General features: G+C 47.0%; 1 protein-coding gene across 1 annotated transcript in view; it reads left to right on the forward strand.

Annotated features, from left to right (window-relative positions):
- The window catches only part of LOC135904623 (sn-1-specific diacylglycerol lipase ABHD11-like), a 35,279-nt gene that overhangs the window by 7,949 nt on the left and 6,454 nt on the right, over positions 1-20,876 (forward strand). The window contains exons 2-4 of the mRNA XM_070534039.1: positions 12,768-12,949; positions 16,085-16,241; positions 20,488-20,661. Coding sequence (XP_070390140.1) covers positions 12,786-12,949; positions 16,085-16,241; positions 20,488-20,661 — 495 coding nt within the window. The 5' untranslated portion in view covers positions 12,768-12,785. The remainder of the gene's footprint in view (positions 1-12,767; positions 12,950-16,084; positions 16,242-20,487; positions 20,662-20,876) is intronic.

A 20,876-nucleotide genomic window follows, 5' to 3' on the forward strand; every position in this document is an offset into this window, starting at 1 on the left:
GTCGCTTGGACGGGGCCTCTGAATGTTGTCATGGTCGACAAGAAAATGTCGACCATGACCTACAGGATAAGCCTAGGCGACTTGAAAATTGTCTCCTCCCAACGATGGTCACAAAACGATGCAAGACCATACTTGACGAGCCGCGCACGCTTGCACTTGCAGCTCTTAATGTGCGGTCTCTCGGTTTACATTCAATTGATCTTATTCATGATTTAATAATCAAAGATGTACCTCTTTTGGGCTTCTCTGAAACGTGGTCAGACGAACGCATTGAAGTTACGGGATAAACTGGTGTCACTCGTGAAAAGCGATCTGATGAAAGAAGCGGTGGTGTAGCCATCTATACAAATGAACATTTGCATCTCCAACCCTATGAACTGAGGTCCCAAATCCTTTAGAAACGCAGAACCGACTGTGCGGATGTGTGGTGTAAAGCCCCGTAATGGAATGTTAATCTTTACAATTTACATCAACCCCGAAACGTCTAAAACCGACTTTGAGAACTTTGTGCGTGAACACTTTACGTGGCTTATACACGAAACAGTCGCGCCAGTGGTTATTATTGGTGATTTAAATGTGGACATTATGAAACCGGACAAGAGGCACTGGTTTCTGTCCTTTGTGAGGGACAACTTTCGACTGAAGTGTTACAATGACCCAAATCAAACAACCACGAGGAACAGAACGTGTTTAAACTTGATCAATTTTTTTTGAAAGGGGAAGGCTTACGCGACGATTGTCTACAGCTTTTGAGAGAGATTTAACTAGAAAATACCGTTTACGTTGAATGGGAAGGGATGAGGAGCGAGGAGAAACGTGATATTAACAAGAGACTGAGGCAAGGGTGGCCTTTACCCCCACTGCTGTTTATGAAGTACATGGCGAGGATGGAAAGGGCAATAGAAGGAAGTAATATCGGGTTTATCTCTCATACAAACAGACGGGTGCTGTACTAGAGCAGAAGCTTCCAGGTTTGTTTTATGCAGAAGACATTGTATTGCCAGCTAACAAGCAAAGGGATATGCAAAGTCTGGCTAATATCTGTGGACAGGAAGGCGAGAATTCAGGTCTGAAATTTAGAGTTAAAGTCAGTTACGGTATTCAATGAAAACAGCGAACGGAGATTGTCAACACAGGGCCAAGAAATACCTCGGGTAAACAAATATAAATACCTTGGTATTTGGATAAACGACGGCAATACATATATCGACATACAGGAAACAAATTACAACCATTCCACTCTGCGAAGGTGGAATGGCAGCGAAAGCTGACGACAGTCAAAGCTCTTAAACGAAAAGCAAAGTACTTTCGCTGCCATTCGATCTTCACAGAGTGGAATGGTTGTCTTTTTAAAGCCACCATACTTTCATAACTGTGCAGTTGCCAATGACTTTACATTAGCTCCTGAGCAGCACATTTGCCCGTCGTTGATGCAACGGTTTCGTACGCACCGATTTAGCATCGGTTCATTGGATGTCACCACGATTGTTGTTCAGACATAGTATATGCAGAATATGTAGGGTACACTTTATTAACTCAAGCAGGCTAGGTGACCATTTGTCACCGCCCCGTTTGAAAAGGGATGCTGTTAAATGATCATCGTCGTCGTCATCATCAGGTACGTGTCTCTGGTAATTTGTAATTTCGCAAATACAAAACTTTGGCTTGTCCTTAAACATGTTGCCATTTATGCCTAAGATCTCAACACCGCAGATGTAAAGGTGAACGGAAGCAATCGTGGCGACACCTGCTGACATCATTCAGCACCGCAGGAACGTTTCGCGCCGGCGCCGTTTATATTCTCGTTGCTTCCCTCCGGCGCTCTTTGTACGCATGTTGTTCTTCGGGTGTACGAGCTATACGTGCCCACCCCATCAATAACGCAGCTGCTTATAGCACCGATACCTCTCCTGCTTATATACTGTGATGACCTTGACGTCACGCTATTTTTAACGGCGAGCGTTCTAATCGGTTCCGCATTTTGACACCCGCGCCGCCACACTGCACCCATACGTGATCACGCGTGAAGCAAACAATGAAACCCTTTTTCTATGGGTTTGTTAGTAATCGCAAAGTCCGTTTCTGTTGCCGGACGCCGAAAAAGCTATGGAAGGTTAGTCATGTACAGCTTTCGCTGTAAAAACAATAACGGTAAAGGGGAAAGGAAATGCGGCCATAATGAAACGCGGAGCGCTGTGGGGATGTAATAGTCACGAGGTACTCCAGGGTATGGGGAAATATGTAATGGTTCCAGGACTTACGTTTATAAATGAGGTTTACTTGCAGTCAAGGGTGCAATCAGGACTCGATGGCGACCAAAGGTGAGTGGACGCCTCGCATTGGGCACGGCATGGGGACGTGTAGGGGAATATTGGCTGGACAAGTTTTGAAGTGAAGCAAGCTCACAGTAATATTGATTATGAAGAACGACTGAAGAATATGGAAAAAATGTAAATGGGCTGGGAAAGTGCTCAAATTGCACAGGAAAACATTGATTCGTAGTGGAGGAAAATAACTAGGAAGCCTACCAGCAAGTATGCGGCCTGTGTGGCGAGCAACACGGCAACAAGGAACGTTAAGCGGAAAGTCAGAGAGGCTGAGATAATCTCATGGGTGACGGCAATATAAAAGAAACCTGCCACGAGTAACTCCGTAAGAGGAAAAAAGGAAATCAGGAAAGAAACAATATATGATAAATCAAAAGCCCTGTGCATGCCCTAGCTGTCTTTCTTCAAGTCCGGCCATCACTAGGGTACACTAAAGGGCGACTGAGAGAGAATGAAGAGGAAAGGCAGGGAGGTTAACCAGATATGAGTCTCCGGTTTGCTACCCTACACTGGGGATGGGGGATAGGGGTTAGAAAGATGACAGAGAGGAAAACGCTAAAAAAAGGAAAAAAAAACACGCACACATGGAGGCACACACACAAAAAGGCGTTCCAGTTAAAGTCGTTCACTCAGGCCGGTAGATCGCAAAAAGCGCAATAGCGCTTGCACGGCCTTCTTCTGTGACGGTAGGTCCTTTCGATGTTGTAGAATTCTGTTTTCGGATAGCGCTTGGTCGTCCAGTTTGTCAAGTTCGTGGCGAAGGCATGCCCTCTGTGTACTGTACTGCGGGCAGGCACACAGAATATGGCCAATTGATTCTTCATGGCCGCAGTGGTCACAGGTTGGGCTGTCGGTCATCCCTATGCGGAATGCATAGGCTTGAGTAAAGGCAACGCCCAACCAAAGTCGATATAAAAGCGTGGCGTCTCTACGGCGAAGCTGTGATGGCGCTCGAAGACTTAATGTTGGGTCAAGTGAGTACAGTCGCGTGTTTCTTAAATGTGGCTCATTCCATTGCGACGCGGTGCACTGCCGAGCAAGTAGGCGGAGCTTCCGTGCGGCGTCAGGTCTAGAATGAGGAATCGGGACGCAGCGCTCCTCAGTATGGGCTGAGCGGGCAGCGTGATCCGCCCGTTCATTGCCGATAATCCCGCAGTGACTTGGAAGCCACTGAAAGGTTATCTCATGGCCTGCTTCACTTATATGTTGCAAAGTCTCTGTAATATGGAATATTAGTTGCTCGTGTGGTCCACGTCGTAGAGGTGACAGTAGAGACTGCAGTGCCGCCTTCGAATCACAGAATATTGTCCATTTATGTGGTGGTTCATCACCAATGTGATGAAGGGCAGTAAAGAGCGCTGCGAGCTCTGCTGCCGTCGATGTTGTCGCGTGGGTCGTCTTAAACTTGATTGTTGTAGCTTTCGCCGGTATGACGATTGCCGCCGCGGTGCTACTTGGAAGGACAGATCCATCAGTGTAAATATGCGTAGAATCACGGTAGTTCTCGTACAAATGTAGTAGCGTGAGTTGTCTAAGGGCTGGCGATGATAGATCAGCTTTTTTCGAGATACCAGGTATTGTGAGGTTGATTTTTGGTTGAGCGAGGCACCATGGAGGAATCGAAGGTCTCGCAGCCGGGGTAAAACAAGCTGGCAATGATTCGTCATATGCGTTTATCGTCCGGCTGAAAGATGTGTGTGGTCTGTCCGCTGTTAGGGAGGCCAAGTGGTGACGAGGAGTCCTGGTCAGATGCCTTATATGGGTCCTGAGCACTTCAATTTCAATGTGGGTCTTGACAAGGTGATCTCCAGCGATTGCTATCGTAGCCACTGTTGAAGCACTCTGAGGCAGGCCTAGACAGATCCGGAGCACTTGACCCTGAAGACTTTGTATTGTGCGTAGATTTGTTTTACCAGTGTTGTTTATTGCTGGCAAGCTGTATCGCAGAAATCCTAGGAAAAGCACCCTGTACAGTTGCAACATCGCACTTGGCGACATTCCCCAGGTCTTGCCAGCGAAAAACTTGAACAGGTGGCAGATGCCTGTTAACCGTTTTTTCATGTATGATACGTGTGGGCTCCATGACAAGTCCCTGTCGATTATTACACCTAGGAACTTGTACGATCGGACCCGTCGTATTATTTGGCCATTTATCATTACACTGTAGTTGGCCATGGGTTTGCGCGTAAATGGCACTAGTGCGCATTTCTCTGAGGAAATTTCCAGGCCTCGATTACGAAGGTAGAGAACAGTTTGTGTGGCGGCTTTCTGGATTCTCGCTCGCAGCTGTAGGCGTGTTACTGCAGATGCCCATATGCAGATGTCATCCGCGTACATTGATACCCTGACTGTGGCTGGCACGTGCTCAAGCAGAGCAATTAGTGTTAGATTGAATAACACGGGGCTAAGTACACCGCCCTGGGGGACGCCGCGGTAGCTATAATGTAGAGAAGTATGGCCTTCCTCCGTGCTTACAAAGAAGGATCGCATGGATAGATAGCTCCGTATCCATTGAAACATCCGCCCACCCACTCCTACCTCTGCGAGAGCAGAGAGGATGGCTTCATGCGTAACGTTGTCATACGCCCCTTTAAAGTCGAGGAATAAAGACGCGCAGAGACGCTTACGGCATTTCTCATGTTGAATGTAGGTGACCAGGTCGACGACGTTATCGATCGATGATCGACCGCGTCGGAAGCCCGCCATGGCATCTGGGTAGGTGTTGTGGTACTCCAAGTACCCCTCCAGGCGTCCTAGGACCATCCTCTCCATTACCTTGCCCACACAGCTCGCCAACGCGATCGGGCGATATGATGAGAGCTCCAACGGCGACTTGCCAGGCTTCAGCAGTGGAACAAGGCGACTTGTCTTCCAGGTTGTTGGTAGCGTGCCATTTCTCCAAGATTCATTGTAAACCTCAAGAAGAACGCCTCTCGCTCGCTCCCTCAGGTGACACAGAGCTCGGTAGGAAATTCCGTCAGGTCCTGGCGCTGATGTGCGGCTACACAAAGCTAATGCTGCCTTAAGTTCGTGGATCGAGAATGGTAGATCCAACCGGTGATCACGTGGTGGCGGACAGCTGATCGAAGGCGACGAAGTGTTGGTAGCTATGAGTTGGCCGGATAATCTGGCGCAGAAATCCTCTGCCACGTCAATCTCCGATCTCTTTTGAGAGAGGGCAAGTGCCTTGAATGGGAATCGCTGTACGGGAAGTGTCCGCAGTCCGCGCACCGTTCTCCATAGTTGCGATAAAGGCTTGCGTGGATCTAGCGACTCACAGAAGGCAGCCCAACGTTGCGATTCGAGCTTGTCTAACCGGCGCTGTATCTTCTTTTGCGTGCGCCTGGCGGTCCGTAGATCGTCCATTGTTTTCGTACGTCGGTACCTTCGTTCAGCACGTCGTCGGATTGCTCGAAGTCTTTCTAGTTCCACGTCAAATTCGTTCAGTTTCGAAGAGCATGTGAGAGTGCGCATAGTGTCTTGCACCGCGCTCTTAATTGCCTCTTCCAAGTCGAAAGATGGATTGGCGTCGCAGTGGTCTTCCATTATAGACTGAAATTTAGGCCAGTCCACTCTTTGGATTGTATCCCGTATTTTGGAAGGGGACAATCCTCTGATCTTGATGTACGTGGGGATATGGTCACTTCCGTGCGTCTCTATGTCCGCAAACCACCCTGCACGTCTGACAAGGCTTCGTGAGACGAAAGCCAAGTCAAGACAGCTGCTGTAGGTGGAGCCACGTAAGAAGGTAGGACTTCCATCATTCAGCAGCCAAAGTTCATTACTGGAGGCGAAAGATACCAGAGCTCTGCCTCTTGCGTTGATCATCGGACTTCCCCAGAGTGTATGATGGGCGTTGAAATCTCCAATGATGACCCAGGGATTGGAGGTTGAGGAAAGGATGTCTTGCAGTCTTTTGTGATCAAATCGACTTGACGGAGATAGGTAGGCGCCCACAAAAGTAAAGGCCAAATTCTTTTTCCTTACGTTTAGGCATATATATTGATTATTGTCATTAGGTGGTACAGGCTGACGAGTGTAGGTGAGGTCACGGCGAATACACACCAAAACCTTACTGTTTTCATAAACAGTTGACGACATAAATAATTCATATCCAGAAAGCCTGATTGTGTTCGTTAAGTTCGGCTCGCAAATGACGATAATGGGAAACATATTGGCGTACACGAAGCGACGGAAATCCGAAAGGCGCGCTCTGAGTCCGCGTGCATTCCACTGGAAAATAGCTGCTTGTCGGACCTCTTCCCTAAAAGACCGTGGCTGTGGAGCCATGATCTACTCAAGGGTTGCCAGCACTGGACTCAGAGCGTCCAGTACTTGAAGCGCACTTCTGGCAGACGGTGTGTGCATGTTGCTTAGCAGCACGCGAATGGCATTCATTAAAGGCCTAATAAGTGCTATCACTTGCTCATCTGTGTTCCGCGACTGCTCGGGTACAGCACCTTGCTGCACTGGGGGCGGCTTCTGCTGCGGCTCCTCTGGCGGTCGTGTACGTGGAAGTGGCGGCCATTCCTTTGTGGAGAGAGATCTGGCAGTTTTCTCCCTTCCAACATCGGTGTTCGGAGGGCTGGAAACTTTCGCTGGTGATGCTGCTTGACGAGTTGACTGTTCTTGAAAACTTGATGTTTTCCGTCGTGAAGACCTTCGACGGTGACGTCGTCTTCGCCGTACTTTCACAGCAGCCTCTTTGTGGGTAGAGTTGTCTCTCACCATTTGTTTAAGAATGGTGATCTCTTTCTTGATCTGGGGACAGTCTTTGGAGGAGGCGCAGTGATCACCCTGACAGTTAGGACACTTCAACTTGATTGCGCTGCAGTTGTCTTCTGAGTGGGGTTCGGCACATCGAGGGCACACGGCCGAATTTCTGCAGACACCCTTCACATGGCCTATCTTCTGACAATTGTAGCATTGCATTGGTCTTGGAATAAATGGGCGAACCTGATGGCGAAAGTGGCCGACCTTCACGTAGGGTGGAAGGCAGTCGCCTTTGAACGTTAGTCTCACACAACGTGTGTTGCCGAGGCGACAAACATGCACAATGACGTTGCGTTCACTTGCTGGTTTTATAAGAACTGGGAGGTCTGCATTAGGAATTTCATTGTCAATGTCATAGATGACTCCTGTTATTGTGGCACCATTCGTTGGCATGATGGATCGGACCTTGATGTTTCCCAGCTGCGTTACATGTTGTAGTATGGTCAGCGCGCTCGGGTTCATCACATCAATTGCCAGGATGTTTCGCCTAGTGTTTATCCTGACATCCTTAATCTCGTTTGGCACAGTGTTTTCGAGATACACGGAGAGTGCTTGCCTGTTGAGGACGCGCAGGTTGTCGGTAGCGTTCTGTGGCACAAACAGGATGGAGTGAGGCCATCGTTGAGGCGCTGTTTTCACTGTGTTCGAGCTGGACGCCGAAGATGAGTTGATAATTCTTCGTTTGGCCTTGCGGTACTGGACAAGTCGAAAGCTGTCTTCCGAGGACTCGTCACCTGATGCGGAGTACAGCTCTGTGTCCTCGCTACCACTCGATGTATTTCCTCGCTTCCTCGAACCGATGTCCGCGGGTGAACGGGAACCGGGAGGATCCTCGGGGTGTTGTACATCCATCACCGCGATGGAGGGGGCGGTAGACCCCACAGGTGCAGTGAGAAGTCCAGAAAAGCACAGAGACGGGCGAGATGTGTTCCGCAAGAGAAGCACTTCGTCTTCCTCCCAAAAAAGGGCGACTGATTTCTGCAGTTGCCTATCACCCGGATATCGTCATCAGCATGAGCCTACTTCCGCCTTTTCATCGGCATTGTCGAGCCTTTCCTGGCCCCTTCGTGTCTGCCTCCAGCTTCGGCTACTGCTTCGGTGACGTCACATCACGTGGTCCTTCCATTGCTTATAATAAGAGGCCCCCTGACTGTTTCAGACAGTGGGCTTGGTAGCAGTGCATCAGACAGGGTGCTCAGTTCATTCTGCTTTGTTGTGCAGGTTAGTGATCATTCACGAATGAAGTGCTATGGTAGTGTCGACGGCTATTATTATCTTTTCTTGCATTGCTGCTGCTGTGCTCACTTGGCCTAAGGTGTGTTCTGTCTATTGTCCCCTTCAAAATAAGCCTTCTAGTTTGCGTTTACGTCGAGTCGAATCCTAGCTTAACAGAGGAAATGTTGGAAATTTTTTTAACGGCGCAGGATGACACTACTGCTACAATCAATGCTGTCTTGACAAACAAGGAAAGCTTGAGAAGGATGTAGCAAGTTTACATGAGCGCTCGAGTGGCTTAGAAGTTAAGGGGACCTCTGTTGGCACATTTAAGGAGAACGTGAGTGTCCTTAAAAACACTGTGGCTGAACTGGAACAAAATGTTTCAAGCTTATTAAACAAAGTGGGTGAATTAGAAAATGGGGGTCGGAAAAATAATTTGATAATCTATAGCATTGAAGAACAAAGCAGTGAAACTTCTGATAGTCTGTGTTTCTTGAAAAGCTTCATGTAAATGTTACTGGAAGATAGAACGGTGTCACAGGTTGGGAAAGAAAAAGCGAAAGAAAAAAAAAAGATGGTTATCGTCCCGTAATTCTGAGGTTTCTAGATTACCGCGAAAATATCTCGACACTGAAGGCCTGTCCCAAACTCAAGGCTTCCAAGATATCTGTTTTCGAGGACTTCTCTTTTGGCGTTCGTCAAATAAGAAAGGAACTTGGGGGAAAGTTCTGCACAAGAAAGGGCAGAAGGTGCCAAGGTAGTCTTTGATAACTTGACTGTAGACGGGACATTATTCGCCATGGCCAAAGCGGAAAACAAGCGGCGTAAGGTTTCTTAAGCTTAATGACCCAGAAAAGCAAAAGCAGGATGTTTGCGAATTTGAAATTTTAACAGTCGTAGTGTTGTGAACAAAGTTGTTCTCTTGGAAGGTCTCTTACTTGCGCATGACCCTGACGTTGTGATGATGACTGAGACGTTGTTAAGGGAAGGTGTATACGACGGAATACGGGGAATTCGTTCGAAATAATTACAAGGTATTTAGGAAAGATCGCGACATGCGAGGTGGAGGAGTGGCTGCATTACTTAAATCATCGTTGCAACTCACGAAGTTACCCGACATTAATGGAGTCGAGGGCATTTTCTGTAAAATTTATTCAAATAATATGAAGTATATTCTTGTAGCTGTGTATAGAACCTCCGAGCTCTTCTGTCACTCTCTTGCACCACTTAAAAGAATGTTTTCAGTCTTATGTAAAAGGCAAAATACAGAATACTTATGGCCCTTAATTTCAATTGGTCCAATTTTTCAACCCAATCATTTAATTTGACGGAGAGTGACGTGCTGAACCTGGTATTTAATTTGTATCTTATGCACGTTTTAGACGAACCTAGAAGAATCCAGCACAATTCTGCATCCATTTTAGATCTCTCTTTCTTTTAAGTGGTAACATTGCAGCAAACGCCTCCTGCAGTGTTGCTACTGGTATATCAGACCACAAGGCAGTTTTATTGACACTGAAAGATGTTTACTCAAACAACCTAGCTTATATGAAAAGCTTCCCAGATTTCCTACGGGTACACAATGAATTTATTATTGACATGCTTGACTTTCATTATGACGATTTTAAAGACAATCCATGCAGTATAAACGATTTGTGGCTTGTCTTCAAAACCATTATTCATGAATGTGTTCAGCGTTACATTCCAAAGATAACCAAGACGTCCTGTAAGCGCTATCCTTGGATTAGCAGAGAAACGTTGCATTTGCAGCGTAGGTTAAAACGCCTGAAGAAACGGGCAAAGTCAGCTGTCGCTTGCACAGCCACGGTTATTGAGCAGGTGTCCCGAAAATTGAAAAGTCAGACCGCACTTGATAAACAAAGCTATTTTAGTGCTCAACTCCCATTATTTATAAAAATTCACCTGACAAATTTTGGAAGCTGATTACTCCAAGTTCTAGCTCAACTGACGTGCTTTTAATTGCTGGCACTTGTGTACGGAATAATACAGCGAGTGTGCGTACGTACGTACGTACGTACATACGTACTTTCGTATGTACGCACAGGAACAACCTTGCTGATGGTGTAGTAAAACAGAATTCGTTGTTATTATTTAATGCGCATATTCAATAATTAGTGATTTCATTTTGTGCGTGCGTGTCGAGCCATATTCGGTTCTTGGACCAGTTTTGTTCCTTGTTTTTATAAATGAAATTATCCATGATCTTTCTGTCCGTGTTAAGATATACGTTGATGACTGTGTCCTTTATGCAAAAATAAATTCCATTGAGGATCAAATTAGGCTAAATAACGACCTTCAATAGGCAAAACGTTGGTGGGACATGGGGAAAATGGTAATAAATCTTGATAAAACACTGTATGCGAGATTATCATAAGAAGTCAACAAACACTGACACTGAGGACAACATAGGGGAAATTAATCGTGCTTGATAAATGAAATAATGAAACGATAAAGTGATGGAAATGAAAGTGGGTGAAAAAGCAACTTGCCGCAGGAGGGGAACGATCCCGCAACCTCCGCCTTTCGCGTGTGAGATGGTTCCCCACCTGCGGCAAGTTGTTTTTTCACGCACTTTCATTTCCATTAATTTATCGTTTCATTTTTTCACCTGTTTGCACTGTTGGTTAAAACAGCCTTTTTAGGGAGTTATTTCTGCGGCTATGTTTCCTTCTTGTTGTGCCTCGTTTTCTAACTGCTTACGTTGGTTTCCTATCGCCATTGGGCAGTTCGATCACGACGTGCGTATCACGACCTACTGATTCGGAGCGAGGCTCGATCACGATCGAAAGTGACTGCGTAGCAGCAACCGATTGGAGTTGGCTCGATCGCGATCGAAAGTACCCGTGCACTGAGAAACAACACCCGTTTGCGGTGGTGGTGGTGGTGTTGCAGCAGGCGGGGTTAGCCTGGCATACATAGCTGGCAGTTGTTCCGACTGACCCTTCTATGAGTGTCACAGTGTGTGTCACCAGCTGTCGAAGAGCCCTGTGTCTCGAATGAAGGCAATCGGCAGTCGCAGCGCCCTCTTCCTGGTGACCGCAGGCCCTCCAGGGAAAACGACGTCTTCAAAGGTCCTGTGCGGAATACCATTATTTTTCAGGCTGTCGACCATCGCTTTCCTTTCTGTGTCGAACTGCGGGCACATCCAAATGAAGTGTTCGATCGCGATCGAGCCTCTATCCGGCTCAGACTTTCGACCGCAGTTGGATATGATTGCCACTACACAGTCCAAGGATCGGGATTGTGTTGCGGGGCATCCAGTTAGTATATTCAACAAACAAAATCTGCAGCTCTGAAGTCAACTACGCGAAACTGTTGCGTCCCCACCGCACTGGGCAATTCTACAGAGATCGGTGCACAAGTATTGAGGCAAGCGCATACCTAAACATATGCGGGAAGATAAAATACCAGCGAGCGAGGTGTGAACACCCAAGCGGACAGGATTTCTCACTCGGCGCTCAAGCACACACATACGACGCCGTCGAGCAGAGCGCGAAGATCTGGGAAACCACTTCAAACAGATCGTGGCGTAAACATGTCGCACGCACGCACGCACATATACGCACGCACACAAAAGGAACTGTAAAATGACGAGCGAACTGATGTAAACGGTGCGCAAGATGCCTTCGTGAGCTTGAATCGCAATGCGCTGTATATAGGAGGGACGTGCATGCACTATGATCGAGTACCAGCGCGCTCAAACCCGAGCTCGTAAAAGACAACGTGCGCCCAGCCTCGCAAGTGAGAAAAGTGAGTTTTTCATAAAAAAAGCGCTGCAGACGAAGTGAAGAAACACATACAACAGAACTGGAAAGTGGGGAGGAAATTTACATGTCAGGAAAGTGAAATCCGACAGGAAAGTGGGGAAGGGGACACGCCGTGTTTCGTCGGGCGCCTGGCGCCGAGGTTAGGGTAGGGAGGGGGGTGTCGGCGGCATTGTATACAACGTGCGCCCATCCTCGCAAGGGAGGAAAGTGACAGTTTTTTCATAAAAAAAGCGCTAAAGATGAAGACGAAGTGAAGGAACACATACGACAGGACTGGAAAGTGGGGAGGAAACACGTCAGGAAAGTGGCGCATTGCGGCGGCATTGTATTTCGCGGCCGCGCGCGCCCTATCTTGAAAGCGATCTGCGTCGGGGCTGTCCAGTTGCGACTGCCGCTCGCACCCTTTCGCGTGCTGCATTCTCGCCGCTCAGTTTGCGTTGGAGTGATGCTCAGTACGAAGGTCACTTCGCTCGCTGCTGCTACTGCGCTTCCTCACGCCAGCGTTTTGACAGCGAGTGTCTGCGGTCGTCGAGTGTGATATGTAGTACACGTTTGTGTACGTAGATGGTGTTACATGTTTGCCGGTGCGCGCTGACACCACGCTTATTAATTTATATACGACGCGAATGTTTGCCAGTTTGTTTGCTCCCACGCACTGCAGGGAAGGGCTACTCCCAGCATGGCTGCGACGCGAGGCCTTCAGCTGGCGCGTTCGCTGTGGACGACGCCTCAGCGTCTGGCTTTAGCGAGCTTCGCGCAGTGCCACGCCACGGTGATTACGACCAGGAGAACTTGCATGGGTTGGCGTCGACACGGAGTCGCCCGTTACTGTAGCCAGCCGAGGTACGTGATTGCTTTGTATAGCGACTTTGCCGAAAGAAACGAAGCCACAATACACTCCAAGAACAGTTATTATATATTCATATGTAATGCTTTCTTTTTATATATTGACACTATATTGCGTTCTATGAACCGAGGGTTTTATGGCGTATCTATATATGTGTGTATGTGTGTTTATGAATATGTGTGTGAGTACATATATTGCATTGTATACCTTTTTTTTCTTATGTTTCTTCTTTTCTCAGCCAATTTGTTGCACCAAATCATGTATCGCATATATCCCACCCTACCAAAATCCCTGCCAGGGATTGTAGCATATATAAATAAATTGAACTACGAAATTTTTGCACGCCCTTAATTTACGCGAATTCCGCGATTGGCCATGATATATCAACACAGTACAATACAATATAATACAATACGTTTCTTTACCATCATAAGGATGTTGGGTGCGCCGGCAAAAAGCCAGTGAGAAGGCTTGACAATTTAAGACCGACGCACCCTACAGAGGCTCGGCAGGGGTATAAGAGAACATCCAAACAAACATTTGGGGGACGTTTAAGCTGCGCCTTTAAGAGTGGAACGCGATAGCATTCAAAGACCCCTGACTGCTTCTCACGCTTCCCGGCAACTGCAGCTCATGTAACCGTAACGTTTACCGGGAAACGCTGACGGCAAACGCTATGCACGAAGGCAAGCTTACTGGTAGAAACGCGGCCTCATGCGTGGGCCTATCTCCTGTTATTATTTCGCACTCTTAATATTTCAGTCTGAGAAGATCTAACATGAAAAGTATGCGCCGTCAGTGTTGTTTTTCTTCATGTCATTTGTTTGTGGGTAGTTCTCAGAATTCCGAGGAATAACTTTGTAAAGAATGAAAGACAAGGTATGAGCAACTTTGGTGACAGAAGACTGGTTGGGTATGCGTGGTTCGGAACGATATTTCGAATGGCGCATACCCAAACACTCTTCTATCACCAAAGTTGTTCATACCTTGTCTTTCATTCTTTACAAAGTTATTCCTCGGACGCGGGACTTCGGCGCCGCCGGATCTTCTGCGGCACTAGGCCCTTAACGCTATCGCGTTAAACAGCATGAAAGCATTTTCAAAGAAAAACAGCTTTGAGATAACAAACACAAGATAACCGACAGAAAATAACAAATGTGGCATTGTTTAGCTTTACGTGCATCGATTTAAATTCTCTGTCTAATCAATGCGGGAGAGTGTAGCACAACATTTGACAACCATAATTTGCACGGGTCCTACGCATAAACCATTTCAAACTTGTTCGTGTTGAGTACGTAGGCTCTTTGGATATCAATGTGGACAGCTGTAACATAAAACAGTTATTTTTTTTATAAAACTTGCTTTGTACCGTCTGAGGAGTAAAATTTCGTACAACCTGGGAAGGGGGGGGGGGCGGAGGGGGGTGTTATGCCAAATGCCTCAAAGACATGTTCTAGTCGCGGAGCCTTCACAATATTTCGAACAGCTTTCTTTTGAAGGCCTGAGGTGCAAGTAGTTGATATTGGTAAAAGATGTGGTACCCCAAACCAGTAAGCAACAATTACCAGCGGAAGAAAACGGCGCAACATACAACATTTGCTTAATACGCTTAGGCTTGAAGTATTTCAGTCAACACAAAATGCGGACAACCTTTGAAAGTTTGTTCACCAACATTTCGACGTGATCATTGTATAATAGGTTATCGTTAAAGATGACGCCTAGACTTTTGACTGATGGAACTGTTTGGATGAGTGACGAACCCACCCTTAAAGTGGTGGCACGCGGGGCAGCTTATTGCGAGGCCTGAAAAACACGGCTTTCGTTTTTTTTTTCAGTGTTTAAAGAATTGTATCTGGACCACTCGAGAATAGAGTGCAAACAATGTGAGGCTTGTTGCTCAAGATCTAGCAAATGCATGGCTCTGAAGAATAAAGAGGTGTCATCTGCATGAATGGCAAGAAGTTGGGAGCTTGTTTATGCGGACGATGTCTTTACCATTAAGGAGGAATGGCCGTACAGACTTTGGGGCTTGTCCCACAACGATAACCGTCATCTCGCTTGCTTGCGCTTCCTTTCTTGAGAACTCAGCGCTCGCTACTTTCCTGTCAAGAATGCTGTGTCATGCTCATAACGCGCAAGGCGTTCGGGACATGGAAGTACGGGGCTCGCAGCGTTAAAGAAAGGAAATGCGGGCAAGACAGATGACGAGAGAAAGGAAATGCGGGCAAGATCAGATGACGATTATCGCTGTGTGGCAAGATACGACCCAAAGGGCGTAATTTTCGTTTTAAGAGTGTGTAGCGCGATGCCCACTGTGAGAAATAGCAGCGCATATATTCTTTCAAAAGTTTATGCCCTTTGGGTTGTATCTTGTTCCACAACGGTAATCGTCATAAACGCTGCAATGACGACCACCACCTGGTCACGCCTGGGACCACGCCTGGGAGTTCTAGCAAGGAAGGCCAGCAGGAAAGCGTACGGAAAGCGGTTGTTTTGTGAACACTGCCCTCTGTTAAGTGTTGGTCGGATATTCAGTCCTAATGACGTGGCAGGAAAACAGCAGTCGGCTGCTGTTTCCTGCCGGACGGACGGTCGTCCATCTATCCGTCCGTCCGTCCGTCCGTCCGTCCGTCCGTCCGTCCATCCATCCATCCATCCATCCATCCATCCATCCATCCATCCATCCATCCATCCATCCATCCATCCATCCATCCATCCACGCACGCACGCACGCACGCACGCACGCATGCATCGCCACTGCGACAAATATGCACCTTCGAGTGCCTCGTTCGTTGATTGAAGCGTCTGGTCGGTCGGCCGCACCCCAAATAATTCTGGATCAGGGAAGCAGTAAGCTGGGCCGATCCCGGAGGTAGTCTATTACGTGGTCACGTGGGTCACGTGGCTCCTCTGGTGGCGTTCTCCGCGTACACTGCCAGGCAAGCACCTAATCGGTGTTGTGCAAAACACGGTGCAGATGATGAACGGTCTTATGTGCAGCATTTAATTATTGGCTTCGAGAAAGCTTCGCTTCGCGTAAACTCAAACGAGTGCATTCGGTATGCATATTTATTTATTTATTTATTTATTTATTTATTTATTTATTTATTTATTTATTTATTTATTTTCAGGAACGGAGCCGTGCGCCTCTCTTACACTCTCCACGCACCGGACGACGCCGCAACTGCGTCCACACTGCCGCCGATTGTAGCGCTGCACGCACTGTTTGGCTGCAAGGAGAACATGACCGCGGTTTCAAAAGCGCTGGCCGCGGCGACGGGTCGTAACGTAATACACATATATATCACTGCTTCTTTTCCTATGAATTCCTTTGTTTTTGTCTGCTGTGCGTCAAATGCTCGCTGTGATCTTTAAAGCGATATTTATGGTGACTCCAAACTGAATCGCTGCAGTATTCCTTTAGATATATACGGCGCATATGTGTATTTTGCTGTTTCAGATTTAACAGTGTGAGCTATATACAGGGTGTTCAAAATGAAGCTTTATGGTTTTATTAAAATTAGGCACTGGGAGGCACACGAAGAATATCTGTGCAGATAAGTTATGTGGCCAGGGGGACACAAAGTGAGACGATAATTATTGCGGTGGGCTGCCCAATTAAATAAAATCGAATAATTAGCTTTTCGTTGACTGCATTAAGTGTGTATGTTTCTATTGAAAAGTTAGAGGCAGTCGTGTTTCTACACAGTGTCAGTTGGAAGGATTCTTCTAGCGTATCTGTGCTTCGAGATATCCCATTTCAAATTTTAATTGCCGTTCGCATAATTATGCATGCAAGAGAATTAGGATCGGCGCAAAGCTCCTCCCTGATGTGACGCGGCTGTTGAGTGCGGCGTTTAGTCTGACAACGGGACGGAGGCATGGGCAAATATGATAACTGTCCCCCTTCCCCTCTCGGCTGGCGAAATAAAAAAATTGAAGAACCCGGAACTGCTGTCGTAACATGCGACCGCGCAGCCTGTAACGATGGCGGCAGCTGCCGTGCCGAGATAATGGCGCGAGCGTAGAAGCCGGAAGGCACTGCGCGTGCGTAATGGCGACTACACGAGGCAGCTTAGTCCTTACCTGGGCTACGCGAATAAAGTGAGTGCTGGTTTCCAAGTACTGTAAGTTTTATTGAAGTCAAGAGTAACAACTTCACGGCGTTTCATTCGCTGGGCACTGTTCGATGGGGGCAAACCACACCAGCGTAACATTTGTTTCTGTCTCGGCAGGGTGGAATAAATCGCCGATAATTTCGATGCCGATCTGGCTCGATCGCCTAAAATGCACCGTGTGACAACCGTATAAGATTCGCGTACAAGACAGCATTCTCACAGAGGGAAAGGGGTCGCTCCAACCCCTTTCCCCCTGTTGAGCTCTTCTTTTCCTGTCCCACTAGGTCTCATGGCCCCTTTTTCACGAAGTCCGACAACGACGGCACACGGTCTGCACAAACAGCTTCCTTCTAAAAAATGCCTGTGGCAGGTAGCATAATTCCTGTTGTTGAGCGAGATTATTCAAAGAGGCCGACAGTAATAGCGCGGGAAATCAAAACGAATATTCAACTAATATCAAGAATTAACTAACTAGCTTCCTAATGAATTACTTTACGGCACACATTGCGCTTTACGAATTGTAGCCGGTGAGATGGCAAGACGTACCCACTTTACGTGAATCTCCAGAATGACACTAGTTTGTGGTATAATTTCCCGAAGTATGGGACGAAATACACGGTTGTTCCTGTTACTTCTGTGCTTCAATGCATACAACAGCGTTTTGTTAAAAAAAGTGATAACAACAGTGCATTTTTACAGCGGGCTTCATGGCCCATATAGGCAAACTGTTGTCATTCTGGAAATTCATTCCAAGTGGATACGCCGTGCAAACTCACCGGCTGCAATTCGTAAACTGCCGCATGTGCGTAAAGTAATTTAGTAAAGGAAAGTAAATGAACCGTGGAAGCACGTACTTGCAATACTTGCTTCGGATCACGCATAATACCAACTCGACCAAACCGCTACGCACGGGTGGTTTAAGTTTCAAGGAATCCTGCTCACGGACAGGAAGAGACAACTATGTATACAGTAAGGTATGCACATGGTTAGCGCATGCTCACTGTGAGTACTCCTAAGACACTTAACTATATTGTCTGGTAAAATACTAAATCCTGTCATTGAAAACTCGCAGCGTTGCAGAGAAGCTTGCATTCCGTAATAAAATATTTGTGGGCTTGTGTAGGGTCTTCCTCTATCTCTCTCTCTCTCTACCGATGTTGTTCGTCATGTGTGCCTGTACTAAGAGTCTACATAGATTTGATAAAGTTTCTAAAACGTTTTGTTTTTGTTTATTTTACGTCCCAGAGTTCTGACGTGTCGGCTGTCTAGCAGATTAAATTGTTTCGGTCCCGCAAAATGTTTTATAAAAGTTACATGGATTGATGGTACGATCATGACACTGCAGTGCCCGATATGGTATATTGTTGTTTTCAAGTATGAGTTAAGTAGAAGGAGAAGATATTGGCCTCCTTCGAGCAGGCTATCACAAAGTCTTAACGTTACATACTCAGAAAACTAGTTGTCATGTTTTTAATAGATGCATATTTTACGAATGCACGCAGTGGTTGATTTTTTAGGCCTCTTTACAGCCGTGTTATCATCCACAGTGGTTGTGACTAACAGAAATCGAACCCTACCGTTCCCATTCTTCTCGTCCATCCACGATTCATGCATACTATTGTCAGCTCAATATTACCATGTGTCCGACGCTCTTTGGCCGAACTGACCCTTGCGCCAAGAAAACCTATTAGTAACTGAATCGATTCAAGGAAAGAAAGAAAAAGAAAATGCGTAAGCTAGATAATATTTATAAATAATGATGAACAACACACACATTAGACATTACAACACAAGTCACAAACATGATGTGTGTCCTTTCGAGGTTGTTTTTTTAAAGCGAAGCTGTTCAACTGACGGACATGTATGAATGAGCCGTATGCGTGGTCTCTTCAGAAGACCACGCATCTTGGACGGGCTAACGTCCGTAAAGTGAACAAAAAAGATGGCGGCGCTGCGTGGTCTCGTAGGGGGAGTATCTGGGCAGGCCAACATCCGTAAAGTGAACAAAAAAAAAGATAATGAGCGATAGTACGGCGCAGAAGAAAGAAAGGACACGTGACTTCACCGCGCGCTGCACCTCCGCAGTGGGGGAGTGCACCCGCGCTGGCCGCCGTTGCTGCCGGCTGCGTCTGCTGTCGTCTGCCCTCGATACAACGGCGCGGCAGTTGTGGCGGGAAAACACGGGGACGTGCGCCGCGGTAGCCGCCGCGGTGCGTAAGAACCGGAATGTGCATTGCAGAGGTAGACCATTGCAGCAGTAGCAACTATAACAAAGAATGGGGAAAATGGGGAAGACCAAGCATTTAGCGCACGGCCGAAGAAGAAGCGGTGATAACCATCGTTTCGAAATAAATAAAGTTGATATATAGTCTTATACGTGTGTGAATGTATGATTTATAATGGGAAACCTAATCACTTAAACAGCTTCGCTGGCTAACCGGCCACCATGGGAATGGTTCGGTCCGAAATTTCTTTTTAGAACCCGTTCAGTTTCACTAGCGCACCGGTAGGTTTTTGCGTTTCTGACCCGCCGTGTCACTGACGTAAGATAGGAATATAAGAACCATACCAAGAGAACATTTTTCTTTCTCCGTGTCATTTTTTGCCTCTTCTGCGTGACTAAATATAAACCGCTGCGTTCGTTTTATGGTATCAGAGAAAAAAAATCTGACGCTGGAGGTGCGCAGGCTGCGTCAGATGCGTAATCTGACGCGGGAAGTGCGTCAAAGAACCCGACACTGAAACAAACCAGTTTAGGCTATCGTAATAATTTTTTAGAACTATACTCCATCCTAATTTCGCAGAAATATGATTATTGTTGGTAAAGAAAATGAAGCTCAACTTTAGGTTGCTCTTTTTTTTTTAACCGCCCTTAGAGCTTTTTCTTAAATTCCTGGTTGTCGCCATGTTGGGCTTCAAACTTTTCAGTTTTTTGCGCAGTGACGTCAAATTAACACGGCCGTGAAACACCGCACGCATATCCGTGCAACCGTTTTCATGCATACGAATCGACTCTAGCGCCATGCGTACGGTTGTTACGGATAAAAAAAATGCAGAGTCAACAGCACTTGAGGGCGGGACCCAAACGCTTTCGCAAAGCAGTTTGTTCTAGCATAGGCTGCCTTCGCGTTGAGCAATAAATCAACTGCTATTACAATAACGTTTCTTTCTTTCTATCTATCTATCTATCTATCTATCTATCTATCTATCTATCTATCTATCTATCTATCTATCTATCTATCTATCTATCTATCTGTCTGTCTGTCTGTCTGTCTGTCTGTCTGTCTGTCTGTCTGTCTGTCTGTCTGTCTGTCTGTCTGTCTGTCTGTCTGTCTGTCTGTCTGTCTGTCTGTCTGTCTATTTATCTATCTAATCTATTTATCTATCTAATCTATCTAATCTATCTCTACGCGCAGGTGTTCGCTGTGGATCTGCGCAACCACGGCGACAGCCCCCACACGGACGACATGGACTACGCGCTGATGAGAGCCGACCTGGAGCTGTTCCTGCACGATCGGTGCCTGCCCAGGGTGGCCCTCGTGGCACACAGCATGGGCGGACGGGCGGCCATGAAGCTCGCCGTCACCAAGGTCAGCGAGCGCCCGCCGTCACACTTCGGCGATCGCTTCTCCAATTCAGACATTCAGCAGTGCATCTACTCAAAAGTGCCAAACGTGTTCGAAAGGGCACGTAGCTCGCGTATTTCACACTTGGAAGCGCTCGAAAGACTGGCGCTCAAGGAGCTCTCTTCAGTGTTCATGTCGATGCACGCCTTGTGCTGCGGACCCTTGAGAAGGCGCTTCTT

The sequence above is a fragment of the Dermacentor albipictus genome, chromosome 2, assembly GCF_038994185.2.
Source record: "Dermacentor albipictus isolate Rhodes 1998 colony chromosome 2, USDA_Dalb.pri_finalv2, whole genome shotgun sequence".
NCBI classification, from domain to species: Eukaryota; Metazoa; Arthropoda; class Arachnida; order Ixodida; family Ixodidae; genus Dermacentor; species Dermacentor albipictus.